The sequence below is a fragment of the Aplysia californica genome, unplaced genomic scaffold (assembly GCF_000002075.1).
Source record: "Aplysia californica isolate F4 #8 unplaced genomic scaffold, AplCal3.0 scaffold00764, whole genome shotgun sequence".
In the NCBI taxonomy this organism is placed as follows: Eukaryota; Metazoa; Mollusca; class Gastropoda; order Aplysiida; family Aplysiidae; genus Aplysia; species Aplysia californica.
In genome coordinates this window covers 307914-321571 of record NW_004798034.1, presented here as the reverse complement: position 1 = coordinate 321571, position 13658 = coordinate 307914, and the positions used below count along the sequence as shown (strand labels likewise).

Genomic DNA, 13658 nt, shown 5'->3' with positions numbered 1-13658 from the left:
CATTGTGTTGCAAGCGCCGTAAAACACTTACTAAAACTAAAAGACCTGCTTGTTGGTTTATCACCGATGCCAGTTTCTGATCTGGCACTCCACGGTGATGATGAGACTGGGACAAAGTGTTAGACAGTCTGTAGATCATAAAAAAATGAAACTGGCTGAGATTCTTTTACTTTTTCTTTGTAGTACATAATGCATGCAAACATTTCCCTGATTTATTTTGTATTTATTCATTTGTTTCAGCTTGTAACAGTGTCTGGGAGAGCTCTAAAGAATCTGATCAGGAACCCTCAGGCATCTATTATGCAGGTATGTATGTGTTTTTGGTGGGGGTTTTTTTTGGGGGGGGGGGGGGGCGGTATTTTATTGTTGTATCTAACTCTGAAGATGCATGAGATGATCCTTGCTTTTTAAACAATTCCTACAAATCATTCAGGATACAAATTTACATTAACTCCCTGTCTTTGGCAAGCCTCTTCCAAATGAAAATGAAATGGGAGACAAAACACCTTTCTCCTCAACAGTGGGTTGCAGTCTTGGACAGGTTTGATTGTATTTCTATCTCTTGTCTAAGATATTAAACTTATGCAAATGCTCCAAAATAATTTTCCGAAGCTGATCTGATGTCGTCTGTTTTTGTTCCAGTTTGTCATCGTTGCTCTGTTTGCTGCCATCGTGGGGGGCGTGTACTTCCAGATTGACCACTCCCTCAAGTCTGGCATACAGAACCGGTGAGTGGGTGGTTGGCGGGTGATCTGCTGTGGTTTTCTTCTTCCCGTCCTATCAAACATACACCTATCATCATTATCTAGCCTTCTTATCTTTGTATTTTACTCTTTTGTAACGTTTCTAGTCTTTGAATCTTTGACACTTAATTGACCTAATTGAGTTGCAAGTGCCATAAAACATGTCCCCCAAAAAAGTTATGAGTGTTCTTATAAATTAATTATTTCTGACCTGTGTCATAATGTGTAATGGAGGCAGATGGCAGATGTTCTGGGGTGTTTTTTTCTTTCTTGTCAAACATCTATCTTCCTGATCTCACCTTTTTCCTTGTGTTTGTTACTCTCTTGTAACACTTACAATCTTCAGCCTTAATATGACTCTAATTGTCTACCTTGTAATTTAATCCATTATATTCTTGTCTGTTCCAGAGTCGGTGCCTTTTTCTTCATCATCATGAATCAAGTATTTGGCAACATGTCTGCTGTAGAACTCTTCATCAAAGAAAGAGCAATCTTCATGTGAGTAATGAGATAGTGATATTCAGAAGCAGCCAACACAGTAATCAGAAAAGAGGTCTGTTTCTGGTCTTTGTTTGATTTAACAACTTAACAATTTAACACTTGCCAGACTGTAATGTTTTGGACACCTCTTATTTGTGGCGTCGGTGGCCTAGTGGTTAGGCTCTCGGACTCGCAACCGTAAGGTCGTGGGTTGAATCCCGTCAGGGACCCGACGTTGTGTCCTTGGGAAAGGCACTTTGCACAAATTTTCCTCACTTCACCCAGGTGGAAATGGGTACCTGGCTATAGACAGTGAACGATCTTGTCAGTTTGATAGTGTTTGAGCGCGTGAAATCCGCAACTTGCACTGTATGCTTCCGCGGAAGCTGAGAATGTTTCTGAGTGTTCTCAGAGGGTCTGCTGGGGTAATAATAGTTGTAAAGCGCATGGAGCATGCTCTTGAGCATGGATATGCGCTATATAAATGCAATTATTATTAATTATTATTTATTATTGTGATCAGGAACAATTGATCATCCCTCAAGTTCTTTTTCATGTATCCAGTTACATCATGTGTGGTAAAAATGAAAAGCTTATGACCTAAATAAATGATGGAAGAGGCTAGCCGTACCGTACTTATTCTTAATATGATGGCTAGACTGACCATTTACAAAAAATAGGCCTACTGAATTGTAAATATACATTTTTAGTGTGCAGTACCTAAAGTATTTGTATTTGAGACGAAACCAGGTGCCTTAATGACAGTGCATGTATTTTATACCTCCTGTTTTCTAATGTTAATAGGGCCTAAGATAAGTACGGCTAGACTGTCCGTACTTAAGGACGGCTAGACTGTCAGGCTAACTGTACTTAATATTGATGGCTGAATTGTAAATGAAATTTTTAGTTTGCAATGCCAAAAGTATTAGTATTTTGGACAAAACCAAAAGGTGCCTTACTGACTTGCATGTATTTGAACCTGAATAATTACTAGATCTAGATCTAATGAGACCTGTGTACTTAACAGGCTTGAGTCGATAGGGTCAAACCTAGAGATCTAAGTACGGCTAGCCACTTCGATAAATGATACCCAATAATTTTTTAAAAAGTTTTTAAGATCATATGTTGCAGACTGAATGATTTTAACTTGCTCTTTTCGACTACTGGGCAAAACATTCTTGTTTTTGGGGACGTTCGTATAAACATTTAATGCCCTTTCACACAGTGTTTTACGCTTTCTTTGTATGTAAAAGAAGTTTCTTTTTGTCTACTGATGACCTTAATGTGCTAGTTGGAATGTGCAGGTTCAATAGATATTTGATGAATTTTAGGAAGGCATATTATCATTACCCTATTTCCTGGCTGATACACCTGTTTATTTACAGTAAACAATTCTTTTTTACTTCAGGCATGAGAACGTGAGTGGTTTCTACCGTGTGTCTGCGTTCTTCTTGGCCAAAGTGTTCTGTGACGTCGTCCCTATGAGGTTCATTCCTTCCTTCATCTTTTCCTGCATCGCATACTGGATGATTGGTAAGTGTATCATCTGTCACTTTCTTTCCTTTGAGTAAATTAACTCTGACCTATTCTTAGCCAGGTGAACACATGTGGGAGGTTGGTGGGTGGGTGCTCTAGTGTGATTTGCTCCTTCTTTTCTATCAAACATCTATTGTCCTTATATGTCTTCTTGTATTGTCATGTACTATTTATTGTATTATGTATGAAAGTGTGAAACAAATCATTACTAAAGATGGGTGGTTGGTGGGTACTCTGATGTGGTTTGTGGCTTCTTTCCTATCAAACGACTATCATCGTCAACTCTCCTTCGTTTTTGTTGTTGTATGTTTTTCTATAGCAGGTATACCTCTAATCTTCATCCCTTGTATGACATACTTGGGTTGCAAGTACCCCAGAACTTTCTAAATCTGTAACTGACCGAAGTCAGCGTATAATAATCTTTTTGTGTGTGTGTGTGTTTGTTGGAAGGGCCATAAAACTCCTTTAAAAAAAAAATGAAACTAAGTGGGTGATTGGCGGGTGCTCTGGTGTGGTTTGCTTCTGTTTTCCTATCAAACATTTATCATCCTTATCTCCCCTTCTTCTTTTTGATGTTTGTTACTCTCTTGTAATGCCTCTAATCTCCTGGCGCTCATATGACCTTATACAGTTGCGAGAGCCGTAAAACCTCTACTAAAACTAAAAAACTGAAACTAAGATCATTATGTAGCAATCTTTTTTTGTTTGTTCTGTTCTGTTCCCCAGGTCTACGAGACGGTGCGGACTATTTCTTTTTCTTCGCTCTGACCCTGTTCCTGACGGCCCTGTCAGCGTCCGCCATGTCGTTCTTCATCAGCTCCTCCGTGCGCATCATGGCAATGGCCAACCTCTTCCTGGCTCTCTGCTATGTCTTCATGATGGTGAGTTGATCCTTACAGGGTGTGGAGAAGAAGAAGATGGAGTGGAGGGTGAGGTGGGGATGAGGTAAAGTGGGGATTGAGCTCTTTTTAAAAAAAAAGTGTGCTGGGAATTTGGATTTTTACAAAAGTAAGTGTGGTGGGGATCCGGCTTTTTTTTGTTTTACCTGGTGAGGCGAGGATTGAGTTTTTTAAGAAAGTAAGTGAGGCGAGGATTGAGTTTTTTAAGAAAGTAAGTGAGGCGGGGATTGAGTTTTTTAAGAAAGTAAGTGAGGCGGGGATTGAGTTTTTTTAGAAAGTAAGTGAGGCGGGGATTGAGTTTTTTAAGAAAGTAAGTGAGGCGGGGATTGAGTTTTTTAAGAAAGTAAGTGAGGCGGTGATTGAGTTTTTTAAGAAAGTAAGTGAGGCGGGGATTGAGTTTTTTAAGAAAGTAAGTGAGGCGGGGATTGAGTTTTTTAAGAAAGTAAGTGAGGTGGGGATTGAGTTTTTTAAGAAAGTAAGTGAGGTGGGGATTGAGTTTTTTTAGAAAGTAAGTGAGGTGGGGATTGGACTATATTTTTCAGTAATGGAGGTGTTTTTACACCCCCATCCACACAATTTAGATCACTGAGTTTGCGGGCTTCCAGCTGTCAGGGCTAACTCGAGCTGAGAGGGATACAACATCTCATCGGAGAGTCTGAGAAACTGGATTAAAGTTTCTCTTTATTCGGGAATAGAACTCGAGTCTCATGCATGCGATATCGAAGTGCCCAGCCACTACACCACAGATGTCAGTGATTGAGCTCTGACTCGTTAACTCATTAACTCTTTATCTCTGGCAAAATCGTCACTAAATTGGTCATTAAATCAAAACATGTGAACCTATTTGGATACTTCTGAATCTAATAAATGAAATCCCGATAAAAGAGACCTGTTTTCGGCAACTGCAGAAAAATAATTTAATGTTGAAGTTGTCATAAAGGAATGTGCCCGGGCTGCTGTCAGCGGCTCACTGGCACAGTGGTTCTGACTGCGAGCCGCTGGAAATGGCTTGATGGAGATAAAGAGTTAATTTAAAGTAAATGAACACAACGGGGTGGGGGAGGGGGGCAGAGTCATATGATCTGTTACAGTCAAACTTGCTCTAACAATCACCTGTACAAACGACCACGTCGTATTTCCTTCCTTGTAGTTCTTTACTCTGTTGTAGTGACATTCTCTCGTGTGATTCTTATCATGTTTCTTCTGCTTAAGAAATGACTTATGTTATCATGTTTTTTTCTGCTTAAGAAATGACTTATGTTATCATGTTTTTTTCTGCTTAAGAAATGACTTATGTTATCATGTTTTTTCCTGCTTAAGAAATGACTTATGTTATCATGTTTTTTTCTGCTTAAGAAATGACTTATGTTATCATGTTTTTTCTGCTTAAGAAATGACTTATGTTATAATGTTTCTCTTGCTTAAGAAATGACTTATGTTATAATAAGTTATATAACGTCTCTTTAACGTGGACCGTCAGTTAGCTCATACTCATCATGTTTCTGTCTGTCTGTGTGTCCCCCACCACAGCTGTTCAGCGGCCTGCTCATCAACGTCAGTGACCTGGGAGACTGGATCAGCTGGATCAAATACTTCAGTATATTCCGGTTTGGTCTTAACGTAAGTTGGTTAGTTGTTTGGTTAGTTGTTTGGTTAGTTGTTTGGTTAGTTGTCTGGGTAGTTGTTTGGTTAGTTGTTTGGTTAGTTGTTTGGGTAGTTGTTTGGTTAGTTGTTTGGTTAGTTGTTTGGGTAGTTGTTTGGTTAGTTGTTTGGGTAGTTGTTTGGTCAGTTGTTTGGTTAGTTGTTTGGTCAGTTGTTTGGTCAGTTGTTTGGTCAGTTGTTTGGTCAGTTGTTTGGTCAGTTGTTTGGTCTACAGGTATTTGTTGTTTGGTCTACAGGTATTTGTTGTTCCTCAGGCATTTAGTTTTAGTTACTATTATTATCATCGTCTTTGTTGTCATTGTCATCATGATTGTCAGCATCATCATCACCATCATCATCGTCGTCATCGTTGTCGCCATCATCGTCGTCATCATCATCATATTATTATTCATCATCATCACCATCAAGTGCCAGATTTGCAACAGACAATGGCGATCATTGTTCTCCATTCATTCCTTTGCTCGAATGCTCTCAAAATACCTACATTATCTTTATGATTTGTCCCCATCACCCATCTCACGACCTCAGTGCTTTCTTGTCGTATCTCCATTTTTTTTTACATTAAAAATGTGACTTCTTCTTAATGTTTTCACTGTTTAAAAAAACTGGAAGTACAAGAAGAAATCACTGAGGTCGCGATCTGTTGTGGCTCTCAAAGTAGGTTGCTTTGGGTCTGCCCCTGCTTTGTTTGCCTTCAGCTTTGCCAGTGAGAGATAGATTTTCAAAGTCTTTATGTCTGTTCAAGTGTTCCAGAATCTTTAAAAAGATTATTGAGAAAGATATGCGAGGGGGCATTTATCCACAAGAGCTGTAAACTCTGCAATATAATAATTATAGCTGTAAATTGCAAATAGAAGAATGGTAAATTTTCTGTGTTATGGTTTTCTGTTTAAACCCATATGAATAGTGTCTATTAAAACATGTCCATTTTTTTTCAAATGCAACCTTCTAAATTTTCAGGTATTTTCTGAAAATCTCAGTGGCATCCCTTCATTTTCACGTCTTTGAATATGTGTATTTGGTCGGTTGGCGGGTGTTCTGATGTGGCTTTCTCCTTCTTTTCTCTCACACATCTTTCGTCCTTGACTCTACTTATTTTTGTTTGTTACTCTCTTGTAACACTTCTAATCTTCGGCACTTATATAACCTAAGTGTGTCGCAAGTGCTGTAAAACTCTTATAAATCCTAAAATTCTTCTCTCAGACTCCAATTCCATTCTCCGTGTGAAAAAGTTTCTTTATCCTCCCCAGGCTCTAAATGTGAATGAGCTGAAAGGTCAGAGGTTCTGCGATAATTCCACGTCATGGTAAGCTTCCAGTTTAGTTTTAGTAGACGTTTTACGGCGCTCGCAACTGCATAGGGTCATATGAGCACCCGAAGATTAGAGGTGTTACAAGAGAGTAACAAACATAAAAAAGAAGGAGGGGAGATAAGAACGATAGGTGTTTGATAGGAAAGAAGAAGCAAACCACACTAGAGCACCCGCCAGCCACCCACGGTAAACTTCCAGCTTGTTCTGTCATGGGTAAAAGTGTTTCTCACAGAATCAGTGAACCAGCATCTGTGGTGTAGCGGTTAGGCACTTCTCTGTCGCATGCAGAAGACTCGGGTTTGATTAAAACTGTCTTTACCCCCCCCACCCACCCCCCACCCCCAGGGCGGTGCTACTGACTGAAGTGTTTCATCAATGTCATGTTCATAACTGTGCCTGAACTGCACTACAACAGGGAACTGCTGCTTTTATCGTCATTTTTCCTGTACTTCTCTTGTATGTTTGTCACACTCTTGTGACCCGGTATTTCCGGGCACTGTGGTTGCATGCTGCAAGCTACCCCTTAACTAAACATAACAGTGAGGATTTATGATGTTGTCAAGGTGTTTCAGTATAGCAGGTAAAAACTTTCGGGTATTTCCAGCCCGGCCATTTTTGTGCACTCCCTAACCCCAGTCCCAGCCAATACAGCAGTATTTCAGAACAAGAGGCTTGAATTGTAAACATTGATGTAGTATCTTTGTAATGATGTTTAGATAATAATTAGTAACATAGTTTATTGCTAATTGAAAAATTATTCTGAGAATTAAAGTTTCATTAGGTTCACTAATTTAGAAAAATGCGCAAATTCGGTACACTTTCCCTCCCCCATCCCCCCCCCCCCCAAAACTGAGAATAAATACTTTTGGGACGGTGGGAGGTACAAGCGCTGCTGAAAATATACGTATATATGTGCATTGGTCTGGAAGGGTAAAGTGAGGAGAAATTTTTTTGAAGTATCTCTTGTCTTTCTGCTGGGATGATGTTGTATCCCTCTCAGCATGGGCTGGCCCTAACAGGCAGAGCAGGAGGGTGGGAAGCTAGCCTAAAAACACCAGCTTCAAATATATAAGAATCAGTGAGTGGTTAGTGAAAGCCGGTGCCTGCGGTCTAACAGTGAGGGTGTTCATTGTTGCATACAGAAGACCTGGGTTCGATTCTTGTTTGGAAAGTTTTTATGTCAAGTATCTCCATCTATCTGCTAGGACTTTGTGTTCCTCCCTCCAAGTCCTGGTCAATCAACCCTATCCGTACGCCCTGCCTGGGGTCATTTTGTACCCCTGGGGTTGTATTCTTCACATATAAGAATACTTCTAGTATGAAGATCTCTTCAGTATTTCTCAAAAAATCATTTTGACAGACTGGACTGCTGTGCAAAGCGTATGGATCGGATTAACGAGTAAATTTCCTCTTCGGAAGTGTTGGAGTCCCACGTCGTATTGATATGATAGTAAAACATGACGTACGGATAGGGTTAAGGAATGAAACATTGAAAATTACAGTTTCTTTTCATTTAGTCAAGGGACGTTCTGATAAAGTCTTCTCGTTTTATTTCTTTTTTTTGTCAGTTTTTCTCATCCTTGATTGCTTCGTATTGAATTATGAAGGGCACTGTGGTCTAAACTACCTCTCAATTTAACGTAACAGTGAGGATTTATGTTGTCAAGATGTTTCAGTATAGCAAGTGAAAACTTTCTTTTTTAAATTGGGTTTGGAGCATGTGGTTGGAGGGAGGGAGTGAGAGAGAGAGAGAGAGAGAGAGAGAGAGAGAGAGAGAGAGAGAGAGAGAGAGAGAGAGAGAGAGAGAGAGAGAGAGAGAGTATTTGAACTATGCTCTTTGTATTATTGTAAAAAGCTTTGAGCACTTTCTAAGTGGAAATGTATTTTACCTAAATTAAATATAAAATAATAATCTTCTTCTTCTTCTTCTTCTTCTTCTTCTTCTTCTTCTTCTTCTTCTCCTTCTCCTTCTCCTTCTCCTTCTCCTTCTCCTTCTCCTTCTCCTTCTCCTTCTCCTTCTCCTTCTTATGATGATGATGATGATTACTGCAATTATCACAATTATTACTATTTTTGCTATTATTTTGATGATTACTGCAATTATCACAATTATTACTATTTTTGCTATTATTTTAAAATACTTGTGTACCTTTAAAAATTCTCAGCACCTCTGGAGTAACGTAATGGCCCTGGGACTCATCACCGTCGTCTTCATGATTCTCGGCTACGTCCAGCTGCGAAGGCTCAAGAAACTCAAGTAGAGAAAACGAGAGCAAGTAGAGAAAACGAGAGCAAGTAGAGAAAACGAGAGCAAGTAGAGAAAACGAGAGCAAGTAGAGAAAACGAGAGCAGCTCAAGAAAAACTTAGCGAAAAAGAAAAATGAGAAGCCGTTTGTGAAATTATTATTGAGATCTATAATGTGTGTGACTTGGATTAGCTGAGGAATTTTCTGACACAGTACAGAAGGCTCAAGGAATTCAAGTAGAGAAAATAAGAGCAACTCTAGAAAAACTTCAGAAAGAAAGATGGAAGCTGTTTATGTTATATGTAACATTGATCCGTTGGATATGAAGTGAAATTTTCTGACAGAATACAGACGGTGCCTAAGTATTATGAAGAAGTGTGGTGAAGGAAGAGAGATAATGGCGGGGGGGAAAGAAAGCATTAAGACACAAGTAATGTACTGTCCTGTGTTTGTCGGGTCATTCATAACAGTGGATGTATCTTCAATGCTTTGGAAGAAAAAAACCCAGTAGCCTTTAATAAGATAGGAGCAGCATTAGTTCTAAAGGGCTGGTGTGTAACGCGCTTAATTAAGAAAAGTGCAATTAAAAAAATTTTTTTTTGAGAATGTGGATTAGATACTGCAATTTGGATAAGTTTGTTTACAGATTTTCTCCACAGAAAATGTTCTCATCTCTGGTCGTAAAGAGAGCACGCACTTATGGACAACAATTTTGGAGGATTGGATCAAATTGTGTCATATTGGCAGCTTTTGTTTCTTTATAAAGGAAAAAATCTTGTGGCCTCCAATTGTATCAAAGGTATCAAATAAACAATGGGTGCTGAGTATAGGGACAATTTGCTCGACAAATTCACTTTTGAAAGGTTCAGTTTTGTGGACCAGTGTGTCTGTCCTGTGCCATAGCCTTCATTCCTTGATAATTATAGCAAGTATTGTCCAAGAATTCACTTGCCACACTCAATCAGGTAATGGCATACTGATTGATATCTCTTTGTGCTCGGCTGGATATTTTCAGCTATTTTTAAAGACGTCAGTATTTATTTTTTGCATGAGAAAAGAAGTTGCTAATGCATGATGTATTTTTTACTTGTTTCATTGTTTAATTATGTGCTTGGATGGTGGAGCAGGAGCTTATGGAACTTGGTCACCAAGCTCATGAAGTGTCATTGTCAATTTTGGGTCACTTTAACACTTTGCAGTCACACAGCCAGTAGTACAAAATACCCCCATCTGGTCACACAGCCAGCAGAGTGACTGCAATGGACTTCTCGGTCCTGGCCTGGTGCAGAACTGTGCTAGGTGACCGGAATGGATAATTTTCACAGTCGCATTATTTCGCCAAGTGACCGCAAAGTGTTAAGCATGCAGTCGATATTGTTCAAGACGGCCACCCATTGTGGAGGAGTAAAGTGGTTGTCCTAGGCAGCTGGTGGTCTTACACAGTGCTATTATAATGGGAAAAAAAAAACACACACACAAGGGAGTGCTTTAACACTTTACCATCATATTTTGCGGAAAATCCAAAGAAACTGGGATGTAAAAATCACGAGATGAGGTGGCAAAGTGTTTAGACAACATATGTATGTGTTGTTTCTATTCCCTCTTTGAGAACGTATCAGGCACATATAGTATAACACGGATAACTCGAATTCGCCGGGACCGGCCCTGGGAGTAGTCGGAGAGATTTGTAGTTCGAGGGATATCTTACAAAGATAAAGAAGAAGAAAAAATCAAATGGAACCCCAGGCACAGTTTGACGGATACAGGGTTTCGAGTTTCCCGTGTTCGATCTATTCGTGTTATACTGTACGACCAATCGGCAGCAGAGCAAAAGAAATAGTGCAGCACATCTCGGACCATTATACACAAATCGGAATGTCAATTGGCATATTTCATTGAATGGATGTTGTTGCTTGCTTTTTTAACTCTTTAAACCCTGAATTTTTTCAACAGTTTCCCGGAGATTTTACTAGTCACCTAAGCCTAGTTCACCGGCACTATGTCTCATTATAACCCCAAAAGCTTGCCTCCAACTTCTAAATGGTGGAAACCAAAGTTTAGTCTTTACCACCGAAAAACTTGGTTCGGGAATATTTCCTACAAAATTAGCAAAAATGAGCACTAAATAAAACGCAACTGGTGTCACAAGGGAACAGGGTTATTACCGCCAGACACTCCCAGCATTTGATGAGGTTAAAAGAATTATATAAGTTTCAAATGATGAAAATACAATTGAAATATCTGTATAAATGACGAAAAGCATTCTTCATTTTTAGAAGTGCCCCAGAACAGCTTGTCTTCATTGTCGAATGACCAGCGTGCGTGTCTTCATTGAGTTAATGTTTAGTCTTCATCGTGAGAAGCCACTGTGATAGAGGGAAGATTCTACTGTCATATCACTTTTCTCTCTGTGATTTACTGTCTAAATTGTCCAAGACGGCCACTCACTATCGAGGTGAAAAGTGGTTGTCTTTGACAAGTGGACGTCTTAGTATTAACATGTGAAACGAAGTGGTGGAATCAAGCGCTCATCAATTTTTGGGCATGTGGAGTTATTGGTATAATCTTACAGCTTGTTCAGTTACTTGCTACTGATGAAAAAAATGCCCATCTATCTTGAATAGAAGTCATGGTGCTTACGATTGAAGGAGGTGGGGTCGCCTGGTTTCAGTGGTAAAATTTGTGAGAAAATGGCTGCCAAAGTTTGGTAACTTCGATAGCTTCAGAGTCCTTGAAAACTGAAAAATGACTTATTTTGTGGCTTTAATCAACATTTTTCAGTAAAACTCACATGGGAACATGATTTGAAATGGATATACAAGGTGTTGAGTCAAAATACAAAAATTTGATAAAAATTGCCAAACTGGCAGAAAAATGCCTGTTTCTTGGATTTCATCATTTTGAGAAGCGCCTGATTTCACCCCGATGCCTCTCATATCACTTTTTGCTCAGCGAATTACAGTCGAAATTGTCCAATACGGCCTCCCACTATCGAGGTGAAAAGAGGTTGTCTTTGACAGGTAGATGTCGTAGACAGTATCAATGTAATGTAAAAAAAACACAAGGGGGGGAATGGAAAGTGGATATCTTTACTGGTGATTGTCAGGTGGCTGTTGGAGCAGATTTGACTCAATGTATTTTGACTCTCTGAACTTCCTATAGACACTTCATTATGATCTCCGTCATGGAAAAGTGCTCTGTGTATGCTAATTGCTTTTCCTATCGTTCGAGTAAAATCTGTAAAACAGTGCAATATGTTAAGTATGTTTTTTCGTTTTTTGTTGGGTTTTTTTGTGGGAAGAGATTCCCATATGAGCAGTTTTTCAGAAGCCTTTTAGAAGGCATGCTATCTGCTTTGATTGCCTACCTAACATATTCAAGTTTGGATCGGATTATATTGACTCTTAAGATGAAGTCTTTCATGTTCCTCAAGTTGCTGTTATACTTTCGGTGTGTTCATTTCGTTGATCCGGTGGTGCTGGCCTGTTTTTGCTTTTGTGTTTTCAAAATTTCAGAATCAAATGTTAATGTCGGGGTGTTTTTAAAAAGGTTTTCTTGTCAGTGATGTTGGTTCCTTTACTGGGGGCATGGGCAAGCTGTCCAAGTTGTGGGGCAGATTAAGTGATTTGAAATATCTTGTGGGTCAAAGCAGAACAAAAATTAGGGGAAATGGGTGAAAATAACCAAGCTCTCAAATAAGAGACTTAACTTAAAATTCTGTCTGACAACAATTTTGGCGTTTTCCAGTTACCAAGACTTTAGAGTTCAGAAACCAAATGTTCTATCTGCTTTATCGAAATCATGAGATTATTCAGAATCGGTAACAAGATATTCAAAGAAAGGCTTTCGAAAAATCTTGATCATGGTTCACACGAAACTCCAAAATTTAACGTCAAATTTCTCCAAACTAGGAACAGAGCAGAAAGAACTTTTATCGTAATTCTGGGGCAGCAGCTTGTTCAGCTAGGTCTAAGGCTTGGATTTTGGGAATCTTAGAAGGGCTGGCTGCCTTTCCGATCACACTTTCCTGAATTGATGTTGGCGTTGGCGTATTAATTGTAGGCCTATGGGTCACCATCACTGACCTAAAAAGATATAGTTTTAGGCCAGTACTCAGCGCAGTAAAGTCGTGATTCAGGGGAAATAACTCATAGTGACAGTCTAGTCCAATTCAGGGGAAATAATTAAAAGAGAACAATGTGTGCCGAAAATTACAGTAATTGAAACTTTTAAAAAAGTAATGGTAGTACTTATCCCTAGGGACTCGATTGTATGGCTCAGAGCTCGCTACTTTTACCTTTACCCTTCCACATCTATCCTATATATTTATACGTATGTGTGTATGTACATTATATATGTATTTATATATATTTATATACACACTGTGTTCTGAATTTTTACCTTCTCATGTCAGAAATTTCTTTTCGCTCCTAGATAGCCTTGCTTTAGCCGGGTGTCCTGTTGGAAAGGAATTAGTTTTCTTTTTACATCTTCTAGGACATTACATTTTGAAGAGAATAATTTAAAATGATAGAAATTGCTTCTTTTTTTCCTAATTGTTCTCTCCCTTGAACGCCTTCTCAATTTTTTTTAAATTTCTCTGTACTGATGGTTTACACCCGTCCATTTTCCTCAAGCATCTTTATCTTTTAAAAAGAATTAATAAACAGTTTTTTGTCAATGTTTTCCACATGTTTTAAATCATATTTTTTCCACTCTTTACTTCTTTCAGTTTTGGGGGTTTTTTTGTTTTATTTTTGTAGCTGAAGGTTTTGTTGTT

General features: G+C 39.0%; 1 protein-coding gene and 1 long non-coding RNA gene across 2 annotated transcripts in view; both read left to right on the top strand.

Moving 5' to 3' along the window:
• The window catches only part of LOC101862902 (broad substrate specificity ATP-binding cassette transporter ABCG2), a 49400-nt gene extending 42737 nt beyond the window's left edge, over positions 1-6663 (top strand). Inside the window, exons 12-18 of the mRNA XM_005109313.3 lie at positions 241-306; positions 643-728; positions 1152-1241; positions 2632-2756; positions 3486-3640; positions 5189-5278; positions 6571-6663. Of these exons, the coding sequence (XP_005109370.3) occupies positions 241-306; positions 643-728; positions 1152-1241; positions 2632-2756; positions 3486-3640; positions 5189-5278; positions 6571-6630 (672 nt within the window). The 3' untranslated portion in view covers positions 6631-6663. The remainder of the gene's footprint in view (positions 1-240; positions 307-642; positions 729-1151; positions 1242-2631; positions 2757-3485; positions 3641-5188; positions 5279-6570) is intronic.
• Positions 6664-8798: 2135 nt separating this feature from the next.
• LOC118478635 lies at positions 8799-10608 on the top strand. Its single transcript, XR_004859191.1, has 2 exons — positions 8799-8927; positions 8985-10608. It is a non-coding gene; the product is annotated as an uncharacterized LOC118478635 (long non-coding RNA).
• Positions 10609-13658: the final 3050 nt, after the last annotated feature.